Source organism: Microcaecilia unicolor, chromosome 11 (assembly GCF_901765095.1).
Source record: "Microcaecilia unicolor chromosome 11, aMicUni1.1, whole genome shotgun sequence".
Classification (NCBI taxonomy): domain Eukaryota; kingdom Metazoa; phylum Chordata; class Amphibia; order Gymnophiona; family Siphonopidae; genus Microcaecilia; species Microcaecilia unicolor.
The window spans coordinates 43,378,618-43,395,232 of record NC_044041.1 but is presented as its reverse complement, the minus strand read 5'-3'; the positions used below and the strand labels follow the sequence as shown (position 1 = coordinate 43,395,232).

Genomic DNA, 16,615 nt, shown 5'->3' with positions numbered 1-16,615 from the left:
CCTATTAATAAACGGTGAACTATTGATAACACGGGAGAGGGGAAAACACAAAATAAGCTTTTTTTCCCTGTCATTTCAGGTTAAAAATAACATGAAATGACATGAGAAATGTTCACTTTTCCCATATCACTTCTAACATACATCCCGACCAAGCACACACCCCAAGGGCAGTGGGAGGGGAGGCGCCATTTGAACAAAGAAAGCAGAACACTGACAATATCAATCTGCCACAGAGGTACAAATTTAGACTGTGAGCTCTCGAGGGAGAGTAACATAGTAAATGACAGCAGAAAAAGACCTGCACGGTCCATCCAGTCTGCCCAAGTAGATAAATTCATATGTGCTATTTTTTTATTTGTACTGTCCTCTTCAGTGCACAGACCGTATAAGTCTGGCCAGCCCTATCCCCGCCTCCCAACCACCAATCCCGCCTCCCAACCACCAGCTCTGGCACAGACCGTATAAGTCTGCCCAGCACTATCCCTGCCTCCCACCACCGGCTCTGGCATAGACCGTATAAGTCTGCCCAGCACTATCCCCGCCTCCCAACCACCAGCTCTGGCACAGACCGTATAAGTCTGCCCAACACTAGTCCCGCCGCCCAACCACCAGCCCCGGCACAGACCGTATATGTCTGCCCAGCACTAGCCCCGCCTCCCAGCCACCAGCTCTGCCACCCATTCTAGGCTAAGCTCCTGAGGATCCCTTCCTTGAAACACCTGCTGTGCCTAAATGTAACATGCCTTAAGCTACCACTAAACACAGTGGGAGCTAAATCCAAACAGTGCACAGAGTGGACTGCCATTTAGCCTAGGGTTACCATATGTCCGGATTTACCAGGACATGTCCTCTTTTTGAGGACATGTCCGGGCAACCGGGCGGGTTTTGCCACTCTGCCCATTTGTCCGGATTTCTGGACAAACGGGCAGGCTGGCGGGCGGGCTAGCCTCCCCTTACTTACTAGTGCCCTGGTGGTCTAGTGACCTCTTCCGCCTTTGGGCAGGAAAGAGCCCCCTCTTTCCTGCCCGGAACGCTGCCCTGCATGCATCCTTCCTGTTGCTGATCTCGGTGCCAATTCAAAATGGCCGCCGAGAGTTGAAGTGACCTCGCGAGACTTCAACTCTCGGCGGCCATTTTGAATCGACGCCGAGATCAGCAACAGAAAGGATGCATGCAGGGCAGCGCTCCGGGCAGGAAAGAGGGGGCTCTTTCCTGCCCCGAAGAGGTCACTAGACCACCAGGATAGTAGTAAGGTACGGGGAGGGGAGTGACGGGGAGGGGAAAATGTGACAGGGGTGAAGCGAGGGTGGGGCGTGTGGTGGGGGCGGGGCATATGTCTTCCTTTTTGGGGGACAAAATATGGTAAGCCTAATTTAGCCAAGGCCACCAACATGGCATTCAGGCAAAAATGCTCGCCCACCCTTGCTTTAGCTACTTGCTCTGTTTTATTTGGATCCAAGGGAATAACGGTGGCTTCCAAACTTGACACATATCAATAAGCAGAAACAAAACACAAAATGTCTCCCCATCACACACAAGAATCAAAAATAAACACAGAAGAAGAACCTGCCGTTGTGTAATACATGATAATGTCACTGCTGGTCATGTTTCCATGTAAAATATGCTCCTTCAAATGCTGAAGCAAGGTGCCCTGCAAAAGACCAGAAAACAGAAAAAGTTTAGCTATGATCTGCATGAACAGTGGCAGGATTCACACCAAGACCTCCTGGATAAATGGCTCCACACTAGACATGACGCCATGATTTTGCAATTCATTAACTTTGTGGTGCGACAGAGTTTTAACAAACTATGTAGTGCCCAGGGTAGGCAAGTGAGTTTATACCCCATCCCCCTCCCAATCCCTGCTGCCTTCTCCTTTCCTTCCAATTCTCAGTTTGCTCTCTCTCTACAACCCTTCTTATTTCAAAGGTCTTACATTCCTGTATTGTTTTAAAATTACCTTTCAGTATTCTTACTGTGAAATCACTGGTGCAGTGTTCTGGTCTTGTGAAGTGTTGGCCCCCAGAACACTGCACCAGTGATTTCACAGTAAGAATACTGAAAGGTAATTTTAAAACAATACAGGAACGTAAGACCTTTGAAATAAGAATGATTGAATATTTTGACAGCCAACAAACAGGACTTAATAAGGATCTGGGTTTTCTAACCCATTATAAACCATAAAGCTGTATTTCTCTGTTTATTACCCTCCTCTCACCTACCAACACCCATCCTGTCTATCAATGAAATGCTTTGATGTCCCCATGCATACCCCCGCCCTCCCACTCTGTCAGACTGTCAAAGTAATGCTTGAATGTTTCTCTCATATATACTACCTGCTAACACATTTGCTTATTTCCGATCTGACGAAGAAGGGCAACCTTCGAAAGCTAATCAAGAAATGTATTAAGTTATGTCCAATAAAAAAGGTATCATCTTATTTTCTTTTCCATGTTTTATTTTGTTTGATTTCTATTGATAACCTTTAAGAGTGGACTAACACGGCTAACACACCTCTCTACAACCCAAAAGAAGATCAGCACCCTTCCTAGCTTTTTATCCGCTGCTGGCATGTTTCCATGTCAATCATTTTTCGGCCCCCTAAAGCATATGCCTGCAACAATCAGAGCAGATACACACAGACAAGACACAAGATTAAACTGTGGATTGGCTAGTTTCAGAATACTTTCATTCCATATGTCTAAAGGCTGAACAATCAGCCTAAATTTGAGCAAAAGTGTGTATTATTTTGCAATAGTGAGAACTACTGAAAAATAATACACATTGACAACATTGGCCCAAAATTTAAAAAAAATGAATTTTAAAAAATCCTATAAACACAGGAAACTAAACAAAACAAATATTTTTGCCGTGCACATTCCTAATCAAACCTGAATGTCAAATAAACTTGTCTGAAGGACTTTGCTTCACACCAGCATTATACTGGCAGCTTCCACGATGACAAAGAAGCTACCCTGGCTTTCAGTAATAAATTAATTTTCCCGATTATTCATAAAACTACAGTTTAACTAGGGCACAGATCTGCACTCAGATTTCACTAATGTAATAGCAACTGTCACTCCTGTGAATTTCATCTCTTTATCTTCTCATTTTTAAAGCTCTTATATAATCTGCTAGTCCTTTTGGTGTTTGAAAAGTGCAGAATATAAATTTCTGAATTTAATCAATCTATATAAGGTAAAAGGATGAACTTACAAGAGTAAAAATTCCTCTATGAAAATGAGAGCTTTGGTTGCATAACCTAACTCAGAACTTTTCCTCAAAGTCCTTTGGGGCATTTTTAAACTGTCTGCATGGAGACAAAGAACCAAAAGATTTTTTTTTTTTAACTGCAGGCTTATCTAACCACGCCCCCAGGATGCCCCTTCTCAGGCTCAAACACGCCCCCCCCCCCCAGATGCCTCCAGCTCCTCCTACTATTGTCTACTAAATGATAAACCACACCCCTAGGACGCCTCCAACTCCTCCTCTCATTATCTAGGTAAAAGTTTAAGCAATCTGGAATGGGGGAATTTAAAATTCCAGTATTTGTACAGGTAACTCTCAAAGTTACCACAGTGCTTTTTCGGGCATTTCACATAGGTGTCCCATTTCTAAACAGACGGGGTAATTTTATAAACAGCAGCCTTGCTTGCCACAGACACTCATAAATGGAGATGGTCACTTATGTGCACATACAGCCTCTTATAAAAGAAAAGGCAGTTTGCATGGTGCGTACTTTCACTGTACATGCACATGAGCAGAGCGCAGGCAGTGTGAGCAAGTACAAGCGTTGATTATGAACTAGTGGCATAACCAAGGGGGGCCAATTTTGGATTCAGGCCCTCAAGGTCTGCTGGTTTGGCTGGCAGAGGTCCCCAATTCCCACCAGCAGAATCTTTCCTGCAGCGAGCATAACCAAGGGGGCCTTGGGGGCCTGGGCCCCAAATTTGGATTCAGGCCCCCGAGGTCTGCTAGTTTGGCTGGCAGGGGTCCCCAATTCCCACCAGCAGAATTTTTCCTGCAGCGAGCATAACCAAGGGAGGCCTTGAGGGCCTGGGCCCCAAATTTGGATTCAGGCTTCCCGAGGTCTGCTGGTTTGGCTGGCAGGGGTCCCCAATTCCTGACAGCAGAATCTTTCCTGCTGCAATATTTGACACCTCACTGCCTGTCCTGCTTTCCCCCTCCCCCATGCTCAGTTTTAGTGAAATTGAGTGGGAAAGCAGAGCAGGCAGTATGGAAGAATTCTACTGGCGGGGTCTGGGAACCTCCACCAGCCCACGTATGGAGGGTTGCGGCGGGGGTAAAGAGCGGCGAGAAGGCGGGACAAAATGAGCACACACACACACACCTCACAAATTGAGGTCTGGCTATGCCTCAATATGAACTAAAATTATTTACACACACAGCTGCAAAATGTAGGTTTGGGTAAGTGATGGCTCCTTAAATTCATGCAAGTTCTCAGCCACTTGACCTCCTAGTATTTTAAAAAGAAAATTAGATGCCTATTTTCTATAAAGAATACCTTTAAAATATGTGCAAATAGCACTTTTACTACGTGCCCTGTTGTAAAATTAAATGACCCTTATACAGTACTGTTTTACATGCAGAAATTGGTTTTTATAAGAGAGCCCATCCAGTGTGCAGATAAACTTACATATTTACAGCCTGCACATGTGGAACTTTACCTGGACTGCATGATGCATTCTCAGGAGCATAAATATATGTGCAAAGCTCTTAAAATTTGACTGTATGTGCACAAATGAATCCAGAAACCATGTGCATAGTAAAGAGCAGCTGAAATGTTATCACAAATTCCCTAGGGTATTTTTCCCCAACTGAATTATACCAATCCTTTTGTTTTTAAGAATTAGCTGTTGGTGGGAACAGTATGCACATATATTTTTTATGCATGAATGCAGTTTAGTCACAAATTTAACATGTTTCTGGTTCTCTTCTGTCTTGGCAGCGTCCAAGACAAACCTTAAGGATTGGAGACTTACCCCTGCTGAATGAACCATGCACTTTGGGGCTCCTGTGGTTCCTGAGGAGTACATGATAAAGAGGGGGTGATTAAAGGGCAGCTGTTCAAACTCCAGCTGTGGTAGCTGGTCTCCTTCCTTCCCAGGTGCAAGAAAATCAGCCAGAAATACACTGGAGGAAATTAAAGAAAAAGAGGAATTAACTGCAACATATAAAAACCTTTCTAAAAGGGTTTTTTTTGTTTGTTTTTTTTTAAGAAATATGGGTTTCACTTAAAAACCAAGGGACCTTTTCACCAACATATGTGTACACATTTTTAATGGAAAGTTACAGCATATAAGTACAGTGGCGTAGCTAGGATTCCCCCCCTCCCCACCATACCTTAAAAACATCTCTGCTGCAGTGTTCACCAAGATTGTCAGCTGGGAAAAATTTTCCCAGCCCAAAACCAGCTGTAAACCCGCCCAAAAACCACCCGCAGCCAACCCCCGTCTCCCGCGTCACCGAACCCCGCCCCTGCGTCACCTAACCCCGCCTCATGCGTCACTAACCCCGCCTCCCACATCACTAGCCCCGCCCCCGTCACCCCTGACGTCAACCCCGCCCCTGAAAGGCTTCTATTGGACCAAATTGGACCAATAGAAGCCCCGGCAGCGGGAAAACCGGCCAATCGGCGGCCGCGAAAACCCACCCAATCCCGCACTGTGGCCACTCGAAAACCCGCCCAAATCCCCGCAACCCACACAATTAGAAAATTCCCCGCAGCCATTTCTGAAAAGCCGCCCAATTCGGCGGCTTAACCGCAACCCTGGCAAGTTTGGTGTTCACCCGAGCACTGGCACTTATAGGCTGCCTGCTGCACCAGGACTTCCTTTTTGAACCGACCCGCTCTTCACAAACAGGAAGTTGCATCAGAAGGGGCAGGATGGTTCCTTTGTCCCTCCCCTTGTCCGTTCCCCTATTTCCTCAACCCCTCCGTCCTTTTCCTCCTTTCCTGAGGTCACTGATGAAGAAACATCACATCTTCTATCCTCCTCAAAACGAACTACCTGTTCCACTGATCCCAGTCCTACCCACCTTCTTAACACCATCTCTCCTACTCTCACCCCTTTTATCTGTCATATCCTCAATCTCTCTCTTTCCACTGCGGCCGTTCCTGATGCCTTCAAACATGCTTTGGTCACACCGCTCCTGAAGAAGCCTTCACTTGACCCTACCTGTCCTTCCAACTATTGACCCATCTTCCTCCTCCCCTTCCTTTCCAAGTTACTTGAACGCGCCGTTCACCGCCGCTGTCTTGACTTTCTCTCATCTCATGCTGTTCTTGACCCACTCCAATCTGGCTTTCGCCCTCTTCATTCAACTGAAACTGCACTCACTAAAGTTTCCAACAACCTGTTCCTGGCCAAAAAGGTCTCTATTCTATCCTCATCCTTCTCGATCGCCGCTTTTGACACTGTTGATCACAGCCTACTCCTTGATACGCTGTCTTCATTTGGATTCCAGGGCTCTGTTCTTTCCTGGTTCTCCTCCTACCTCTCGCTTCGCACCTTTAGTGTACACTCTGATGGATCCTCTTCCACTTCTTTATGTGTTATTTTTTTTTAAATCTTTATTTATTAGCTTTTAACAAACATAATACTCTTTTATGAGTGTTAATACACAAAAAGAAAAAATTATTTAAAATATGGAAATACAACTTATTCCTCCATTTCCACTTACTATCGGCCACAACATTCCTTAAGGTAAATGATCCAAGATAAGGAAAAAGAATATTCTTACTTACAATTAAGCCATCTTAAAACGATAAATCAAAAGAAGCGTCTATCTCAGGTGGTTGCCTCTAACCTGCTCTTACAGTATTCCATATGGGACTAGACCTGTACTCTAATCTCTTCTTTGCTTATTAGAAATTCTTCCAGCTGTTTTGGGTCAAAGAATTGATATTGTTTAGATTGAAATATCACTCTACAGATACAGAGAAACCTCAGAAGAAAGTCAGCTCCCACTGCTACTGTTCTAGACCGCAGCAGTAGGAACCTCTTACGTCTCCTCTGTGTTTCCCTGGAGAGATCTGGAAAAACTCTTATCTTTGAACCCAAAAAATCTGAATCTAGATGCCTTAACGAAAGTTTAAGTACTGCGTCTCTATCAATTTCTAAAGCAAATGTTACAAGTAAAGTTGTTCTCTGTGTAATTACTTCAAGAGATGTTTCTAGAAATGTAGTCAAATTCATTGCCCCTATACAGGTAACATCCAACTGAAGATAAAAGGCTCTAGTTATTGTAGGCAATGATGTCTCTTGCATTCCTAGGATCTCAACTAAAAATTTAACCATTTGAATAGGAGAAATCAAAGGCAATCTGGGAAAATTTATAAATCGAAGAGTCAATCTTTTGGACTGATTCTCCAAATACTCAAGTCGTCTTAAAGTAAAGTTTTTCTCCTTAATTGAAATCTGTTCAAAAAGTTCAAGTTTTCCAGTTCTTTCAGTCAGCCTTTTGACTTCCAAGGCCTGAGAGTCATTAATTTGAAACTGATTTAACGCAGTCTCAGATAATGCTCTAATTGTCTCTGTATTCCGAGAAATCAAAGTTTGTAAAGCAGTTTGAGTGGTAAAAGTCAAGTCCTAAAGTGACTCAAGCGTCACTACAGCAGGTTTCACTAGCTTCCCCATTAAAACATCCGGTTGAGGGGCTTTAACAGCCTGTTTCAAAATACTCACTGTTTTTGACAAAACTCTGTGAGTTGTTGTTTGTTCCGACTCTCCCAGGCTGTCAGCTCCAGTTCTTCTCTCCTGTATGCTCCCTCCCTGAACACTCTGCATACCACTTCGGTCCAAGTCATCAGGGCTCACAGGAAGAGTTTCCCTTCCGGGTTGGGGTGGCGCTGCACGCTCGACGGGGCTCAGGGAAGCCCCGTCCATACTGCTGTTCAGCGTCAAAATGCTGACTCCGGCAGAAGTAGACGATGCCGCCATGGGACCAGGAGCGATACGAAACTGATCCAACGTCGTCTGTTGGAGCCTGAGCACTCCGCTCGGGACAAGGGGAGCCTCCCGAACCTTGCCTCTCCTTTTCCCCATCACTCAGATAGGTAAGGTGCTCGTTTCAGCGAAAGTCGGTACAGCCTCGTAAACGCGTCTGTTGCCGCTTCTTAGACCGCCGCCATCTTGGACCCAAAATATATGTTATTCTCCTCTTCCACTTCTATCCCACTATCAATCAGTGTACCTCAGGGTTCTGTTCTCGGTCCTCTCCTGTTCTCCATCTACACTTCTTCCCTTGGTTCTCTGATATCATCCCATGGCTTTCAATACCATCTCTATGCTGATGACTCCCAAATTTACCTCTCTACCCCCAAAATCTCAACCAGCATCCAGACCAAAGTTTCAGCCTGCCTATCTGATATCACTGCCTGGATGTCTCAATGACATCTCAAACTTAACATGGCCAAAACTGAGCTTCTCATCTTTCCCCCAAAACCTACCTCTCCTCTCCCCCCTTTCTCTATTTTGCAGGATGGCACTCTCATTCTCCCTGTCTCATCAGCTCGTAACCTTGGGGTCATCTTGGACTCCTCTCTCTCCTTCTCTGCTCACATTCAACAGATTGCCAAAACCTGTCGTTTCTTTCTCTATAACATCAGTAAAATCCATCCCTTCATCTCTGAGCACTCCACCAGAACCCTTATCCACGCTCTTATCACCTCTCATCTTGATTATTGTAACTTACTTCTCACCGGCCTCCCTCTTAGCCATCTCTCTCCTCTTCAATCAATCCAAAACTCTGCTGCGCGACTCATTTTCCACCAAAGTCGCTATGCCCACATTAGCCCTCTCCTTAAGTCACTTCACTGGCTCCCTATCCATTTCCGTATTCAATTCAAACTTCTCTTATTGACCTATAAGTGCATTCACTCTGCCACTTGAAGAGTTATGCTAGCCCTTGCTCTCAGTAAAATACAGGCCAATGGCTCATAATAAGAGCTAGGCTTCTTAAAATCAAAATCATCTCTGATACAAAAGAGAGCTAGCTTGTAGAAATCAGAGATCACCTTTGACACAGTTACATTTTACTGTAGCAAATGCTAAAGTACGTGCTCAGAGAGCTGACAGAGGGTGGAGGGAATCTACTCTGTAGATAATGAGGAGACTGGCACCTAAAAGACGTCACGAGCAAGAGTTGCTATGGTTGTGTAGAGATAGTACTGGGTCAGCTGCACCCCGGGTGAGAACATCCAAAGGAGGGGGCTAGGGGAGAGTTTGGGGAACATGCAAAGTCATCTAATAAGATGTGCTCCAAGCATATCTTGTTTATACTTAGAGCTTGATAGTATGTGAAGTCATTTTGATCAACTGATAAGGTCCAAGAACCCTGGTGACAAAGCTGGGGTCCATTGAAATGAATAGGGTGAAAATAGTATAAAAATGGGAGTCAGAAGGGTATTAGATCAGAAGACTCCAGAAGGTCAGAGAGAGAGAGGATGTGCCGTGGACTGCTGTTCAAACCATACGAATACCTGATTTCCCTGTACTGCTATTGGTAAGATTGAAATAAACTATCTTCTTATATCCCAGCGAGTCCTACTGATTATGGAGTTCATTAATTCCTGGACTGTGTAAGAGCAGTCTGGGGGAGTATGAGGTCAGAGTAATTGGTGGGAACACGCAAATTATTTACTAGAGAGAGCCCCTGGCTTCCGCTGCCCAAACGGGAGAGGCAGATCTAATTATTTACATGCTCCCCAGTACCTCTCCACTCTTGTCTCCCCCTACATCCCCCCTCGAGTACTCCGTTCTGTAGATAAATCTCTCTTATCCGTCCCTTTCTCCTCTACTGCTAATTCAAGACTCCGTTCCTTTTATCTCGCTGCACTGCACGCCTGGAATAGACTTCCCGAGCCTGTATGTCTAGCCCTGTCTTTGGCCGTTTTCAAATCAAAACTCAAAACCCACTTCTTTACCACTGCTTTTGACTCCTAACTTACTTGCCCTGACCCTTATCCTCACCTCTCTATTCCCTTACCCTTAATTGTTCTGTGTACTGTCTTATCTAGATTGTAAGATCTTTGAGCAGGGACTGTCTTTGTGTATGGTGTACAGCGCTGCGTATGCCTTGTAGCGCAATATAAATGATAAGTAGTAGTAGTAGAGGCAGTCCTTTTTGAACTGTCCCGCCCTTCACAAAACAGGAATTTGCATCAGAAGGGGTGGGACAGTTCAGAGGCAGTCCTGGTGCAGGCCGCAGACAGCCTACAAACACCACTGCCTGGGTGAACACTGCAACAGAGACAATTTTAAGGTATATGCCACTGTATAGGTATCTAGCTGATTCACAACCTAGTCCAAGCACAGCTGTACTGAGGGAGGTGTGGAGATGCAGCCTGTGCTAAGAACCAGAGAAACCAGGGTCGAGGTCCACTGCACACACTGACAGAGCAGCCATGCTAGCCAGTCCCAGAAGGCTGATTTTAAGCCAGCCCTGTATTTTTAGCAGCCTATCTTGATGCATTATGGGACCTAATTTCAATGAGTAGAATTAAAAGACTACAAATACCACACTGCTTTGGCAAGAAGTTCAAACTCAGCACCGGTCAAAAAAAATCTCCCTCCTGGAACTGGGTAATTTGGCAGTCTGATGACACATCTTGTGATCTTGAGAAATGAACGTCATCCTCCACTACCCCATATTTGGCTCAGGCACACCCAACATTGGAAAGGCTAAAGAAGTTAGGGCTCTTCAACTTGGAAAAGAGATGGCTGAGGGGGCATATGATTGAGGTCTACAAAATCCTGTGTGGAGAGGTGGAGGTGAATCGATTATTTACTCATTTAAAAAATACAAAAAGACAAGGGGACACTCAATAAAATTGAATGGAAATATTTTTAAAACAAATAAAAGGAAATATTTTTTCACTCAAAGAATAGTTCAGCTCTGGAACTCGTTTGCCAGAGGATGTGGTAACGGTGGTTAGCATATCCGGGTTTAAAAGGTTTGGACAAGTTCCTTGAGGAAAAATCCATACTCTGTTATTGAGTTGGACATGGGGGAAGTCACTGTTTGCCCTGGGATTAACAGCATGGAACGAAGCTACTAACTAGGTTTCTGCCAGGTACTTCTGACCTGATTGGCCATTACTGGAAGCAAGAAATTGGGCTAGATGAACACTGGTCTGACCCAGTATGGCTATTCTTATAGCATACACCCACAGAAGGTGATCTCTCCACAGGAGAAACGGAAGTCAAACGTACAAACAGTGGATCCAAAAAAAAGGTCCTCTCACAAATGGTGTTTCCCAAACAAGGTCTTTATTTAAATCAATAAAATGACTCGAAACAAATCGTGTTTCGGCCACAAAAGCCTGCCTCAAGGGTCTATAGACCTTTGGCGTAAAACAATGGTAAAACAAATGACTCACAGTCAAACTGTCTAGAAAGGTATCTTCTTGGTTTTTAGAGGGATCCTTCTCTCTCCACTTCCAGGGAATCTCCTCCAGACTTCTTATAGCATGTCTGGCTACACCACTGTGAGAAGGCTAAGTAGGCACCGATTTCTAGCTTAAAAATATACATAGAGGCCAAAGCAGCACACATCATGACTAAACCGAAACCATGTACTTTATAAACGACACTTCTCCCAAACTCTACCAAAAAACATGTCTGAATGTGGGTTACATATAATAACGTGCCTTCTGGTCACCATGCTTACCTTGAGGTGATTTTATAAAAAGCCTTTACTCACACGTCCATTATCAAAATTACCCCATAAAGAGAGAAAATGGGCCCAACGGTCATAAGACTTCTGGAACAATTTGTACTTTGCCCTGAAGTCCCATTTGGAAAGGCAAGCAATCAAATCTAAATCTGTGATCAGCACCTCTCATAATTTCATTTTAATTACCAGCATAAAGATGATGATAATAAAAATGAGCAATCAAATCTAAATTTGCGATCAGTACCTCTTATAATTTCACTTTAATTACCAACATAAAGACGATAACTCTAGCGGGAACACAGCGCCTTTTCCAAATTATGCTGGCCCCACAATCCCCCTTGAATCTCACAAAGTGGGTAAGAACCAAGGAGGACAGGGATCAAGTCCCACTGCAGCTCCTTGTGATTTTGGATAAGTCACTTAACTCTCCATTGTCTCAAGCACAAACTTAGACTGTAAAAACTCTGGAGCAGGGAAATACCTACTGTACCGGAATGTGAGCTATTAAGGAAAAAGGTGTGTGCTAAATCCAAGGTCCAAGTCCAAAATGCTTGCCTTTCAAATTGTTTCAAGTGCTCAGATGACAAAGGAATTGACAAGAATTTAAAAGCAAAAGAGGGGTAATATTCAGCCCACTCCCAGCCAGAGGCGTGGCTAGGTGGTTGCCAGGGGAGCGGCCGCTCCCCCAAACAGACTTCCGACAGCTCCCATTTTTCAAGCAATCTGTCGCGTTTTAAAATATGCACCGGTGCCGTCAGCAGTCCGATCTCCGCTCTCCCCGCGCCCTCAACCTGGCTACGCTACTGCTTCCAGCCATGGGCTGAACTAACTCCAGATATTCAAACTGCGGCATGCGCAGCCCTGGCACTGAATATCTGAGTATTAAGCCCTCAATACATTGTTAGCTCATGCCAAAAATTCATTTTAAAAAAAAAAAAAAAAAAAAAAAAGTGTTTTGCAGTATTTGACCTGTTTAGTGCATAGTGTCCTAGTTGTTACCTATTTTAGAAAAATATTTTTAGGAGGGGGCGTTTCATGGGTGGAGAGAGCGCATTTCCTCATTATTATTATTATTTGTTACATTTATATCCCACATTTTCCCACCTATTTGTAGGCTCAATGTGGCTTACATAGTCCCAGAGAGACGTTTGCAGACTCCGGTGTGAAGAAATACAAAGTGATGTTGTGGTAAGATAAAGTTCATGTGGCACAGCCACACTAGGGAATCGTACAATGGAAGAGTTGTGTTATGTCCATTACGTTCTTTAGTTTTGTTGTGTTGCAGAGATCAGGCATTTATGTTGGATCGGTAGGGTATGCCTTTTTAAACAGGTTAGATTTTAGTGTTTTCCGGAAGTTTAGGTTGTCGTTCATAGTTTCAAGGCTTTTGGTAATGCGTTCCACAGTTGTGTGCTTATGTAGGAAAAACTGGACGCGCAAGCTGATTTGTATTTGAGTCCTTTGCAGCTTGGGTAGTGCAGGTTTAGGTAAGTTTGTGTTGATTCGGATGTGTTTCTAGTTGGTAGGTCGATCAAGTCTGTCATGTATCCCAGAGCTTCACAGTAGATAATTTTGTGAACCAGAATGCAGATTTTGAAAGCAATGCGTTCTTTGATTGGGAGCCAGTGTAGTTTTTCGCGAAGGGGTTTTGCACTTTCAAATCGCGTTTTTCCAAAGATAAGCCTAGCTGCCGTGTTTTGAGCGGTCTGAAGTTTCCTTAAGTTTTGTTCTTTGCATCCCACATAAATTCCATTGCAGTAGTCTAAATGGCTTAGTACCATTGATTGTATCAGGTTGCGAAATGTTCCCCTCGGGAAGAATTGCTTCACGCGTTTGAGTTTCCACATTGAGTGGAACATTTTCTTTGTTGAGGATGTCACTTGGCTCTCTAGTGTTAAGTTGCAGTCCACTGTAACGCAGAGGATTTTCAAGCTGTCTGAGATTATCCAGCTAGCGTGCACTAATAGAATAATGCAGGGTAAATGTGCAGCATTTTGCACCTCCTAAATAGGAGGCAACAAGTGCTCCCCCATTAAGGGCCCCTTTTACCAAGCTGCGGCAAAAGGGGGCCGGCACTGGCATCAATGCGTGTTTTACACGCGCACAGATGCCCCCTTTTACTGCAGCTGGTAAAAGGGAAGTCTTGATTTACTGCAGGAAATGGCCATGCGGCGAGTAAAGCACTTGCCACGTGGCCATTTCGGGGGCGGGGAGGGGGAGCCCTTGAGGTGGCTGTAAGGGCTCCCGCGTTAACCTGGCAGTAACTGGGCAGCCTGAGGCACTGCCTGATTACTGCCGGATACACTCCGGCACTACAAAAATAAATACATTATTGTAGCGCCGGAATTGATGGCACGCTAGGGGTGGGAAGTACCTTCGAGCTGCTGCGGTAACCCAGCGGTACTTCCTGTCTAGCGAGCAGTAAACCTGCATTGGGCTTACTGCCGCTTAGTAAAAAGGACCCCTAATGTTTTGCACGTATCACACACTGACATTATCAAATGGCCTGCAAAAGTATCCCTTTTTTTATGACAAAAGATAATGTATCCCAGGCAACTAAAGCAAAGCAACATGTGAAAACCTCAAAAGTAAAGAAGTGAGAACCGAGGTGGTCAGGGCATTCAGAAAATGAGGAAATGCATTTCATAAAGCCAGTTACACTCTCACGAAGTGAAGGGAAGCTAGGAGAGCTGAACACAAAAGCTTACCTGTTCTGAATTTTGGAAATATCTATTGTTTCTCTTGGATTAATGTACGGGATCACCACCACTTTCTTTAAATCCGGCAGCCCTTGAAGAAAGGGAAAAAGTCAAGCAGTTCAAAAATATCACCCATTTCTAGTGACAGACCATGAACAATGCAGACCAGTGATTCAAGTGGTGACTTTCTGCAACATCTCGCCCATGAAAACAGAACCCAGAATGTGCATCAGCCACTGGGTAACACTACAGAATGCAGGTCTCAAATCATTATCTCCAGTTTTAAACAGACAATTCAAAGTAACATGCTCATCCCCTGGCAGCTTACAACCTTTGTTACTGTTTAATGGCATAGCTAGATCTGAATGGGCCCTGGGCAGAAAAACCGAGATGGGCCTTCTATAATACCATCTCTCCCAAGAGACATGGGGTGGGGGGAGGGGTAGAACCCTTTCAGAGCTCCATCAAACAAATCCTGCAAAAAACAAACACATTCCACACCTATATAAAAAAAACTGTTATAATAGAAATTGAAATCCAAGATGTCGGAGATAAATATTTCCCAAAGCTGATATTACAATTAATAAATTCAGGAACAAAATATACTTTTTTTTCTACCTTTGTTGTCTGAGCATTGTGTTGGTCCCAGTGGCTCCTGATTTTGTTGGTTTTGGGTTTTTTTTTTCCTTTTCTTAACTCTCATCAGGGTCTCCTGTCCTTTTGCATTTCTACTCTCTCTCTCTATGTCCATTATCCCTCTTCATCCTTATCCATCCTGCACAATGTCTTCCCTCTGGGTTCCAGTCCCTATTCTCCCACCATGTTCAGTATCTCTTCTCTGCGTTCCAACCTTACCCTATCCAGCATCCCCCTCTGTGTCGCTAAGCTTCCCCTTGTATCCACAATCACCCCTCTGGGTCCCTTTATCTATGCTCCCTCCATTCCCAGCATCTCTTCTGCCTCCTGGCAATGGCTGCCTGCAGCCAAGTCAGAAGCTTTCCCTCTGATCCATCCTGCCCATACAAAAACAGGAAGCGATATCAGAGGAGGCAGAACAGGCCAGAGGGAAAATTTTGGAGCAGACTGCAGGCAGCATATGTGCACCACTGACGATGCTGGGGACCAACAGAAGATCATTTTTAAAGTAGGTTGATGTGTGGGAGGTGATACTGAATCCTGGTTGGAAGGAAAGATACTGGATCATGCCGAGGACAAGGGTCGGGAGTGGAAGAGAGCAGAACAGATGTTTGGAGAAGACAGGAGATGCTGCGGATGCGATTATCTCCATTAGTGATTAATGCATTAATCGCATAGTTAACTGCGATTAACTTGCGGCCTTACTTTTCATATGTATGTTTTTATGGAAACCACTTAGTAAAAAGGCGGGCTAGAAGTGTTTAAAATAAAGAAAGAACAACCCTTAAGGTAGCCTTAAAACCCCATCTTTTTTCAATTGTTTAATGTGTTTCTGCATTTGCAGTTTTGTGAGCCTGAGGACTATACAGTAGCAGTAGTTATGTTGCTCTACTTTAATTACTCCTGGCGTGTCCGTTTCTTTCCTATATATTTTTTGGATTTCTTTTCCTTTAACTTGTGTTTTTAATTAATTAATTTGCTAAAAAAGGCGATTCATCAAGTCTGAACAAACATAAATTGATCTGGCAGCTCTCCTGCTATTTTCGCAGGCCACAATTAAGCCTGCTGGCAAACATACAACTTTAACCAGCCCCGTGACTGCTGCAGGCTGAATTAGGTCAATATATTCAGTGAGCATCTAGCCAGGTATCAGCACTGAATGCGTGTACTCAGATAGCTAACTGGGCTTAGTTAGGAAAGCATTATATGTCATCCAACATACCCGGTTAGCTACCCAGGCACCAGTATTGAACATCTATAGTACCTGAGTAAATTCCAGTCCATCCCAACTCCGTCTCTAACCAGATAGTGCCACAGCGGTCAGTGCTACTATGACCTGGATAGAGCTGCTGAATATTAACCAGTTAGAATGGCCAGTGCAATTCAACCAGGCAGGAATCTTTCCTACCCAGTTAAATCATTGTGAATATAGACCCCATGGCGCTTACACGTTTTCCAGTGGAGGAGCTGTGCTTCCTTACTGCACCTCACCAGATACAGACCTTCTCCCCTGTACAAGGAATTCCACTGATACTACACCATCTGAAGAAGTCACTTCAGAGCAATCTCGGATTGTTGAA

The 16,615-nt window shown here is 44.3% G+C and overlaps 1 protein-coding gene across 1 annotated transcript in view; it reads right to left on the bottom strand.

Annotated features, from left to right (window-relative positions):
• Positions 1–16,615, bottom strand: part of AACS (acetoacetyl-CoA synthetase) — a 138,314-nt gene that overhangs the window by 51,894 nt on the left and 69,805 nt on the right. Inside the window, exons 7-9 of the mRNA XM_030219363.1 lie at positions 14,409–14,490; positions 5,004–5,154; positions 1,567–1,651 (exon numbers count right to left, since the gene is read on the bottom strand). Of these exons, the coding sequence (XP_030075223.1) occupies positions 1,567–1,651; positions 5,004–5,154; positions 14,409–14,490 (318 nt within the window). The remainder of the gene's footprint in view (positions 1–1,566; positions 1,652–5,003; positions 5,155–14,408; positions 14,491–16,615) is intronic.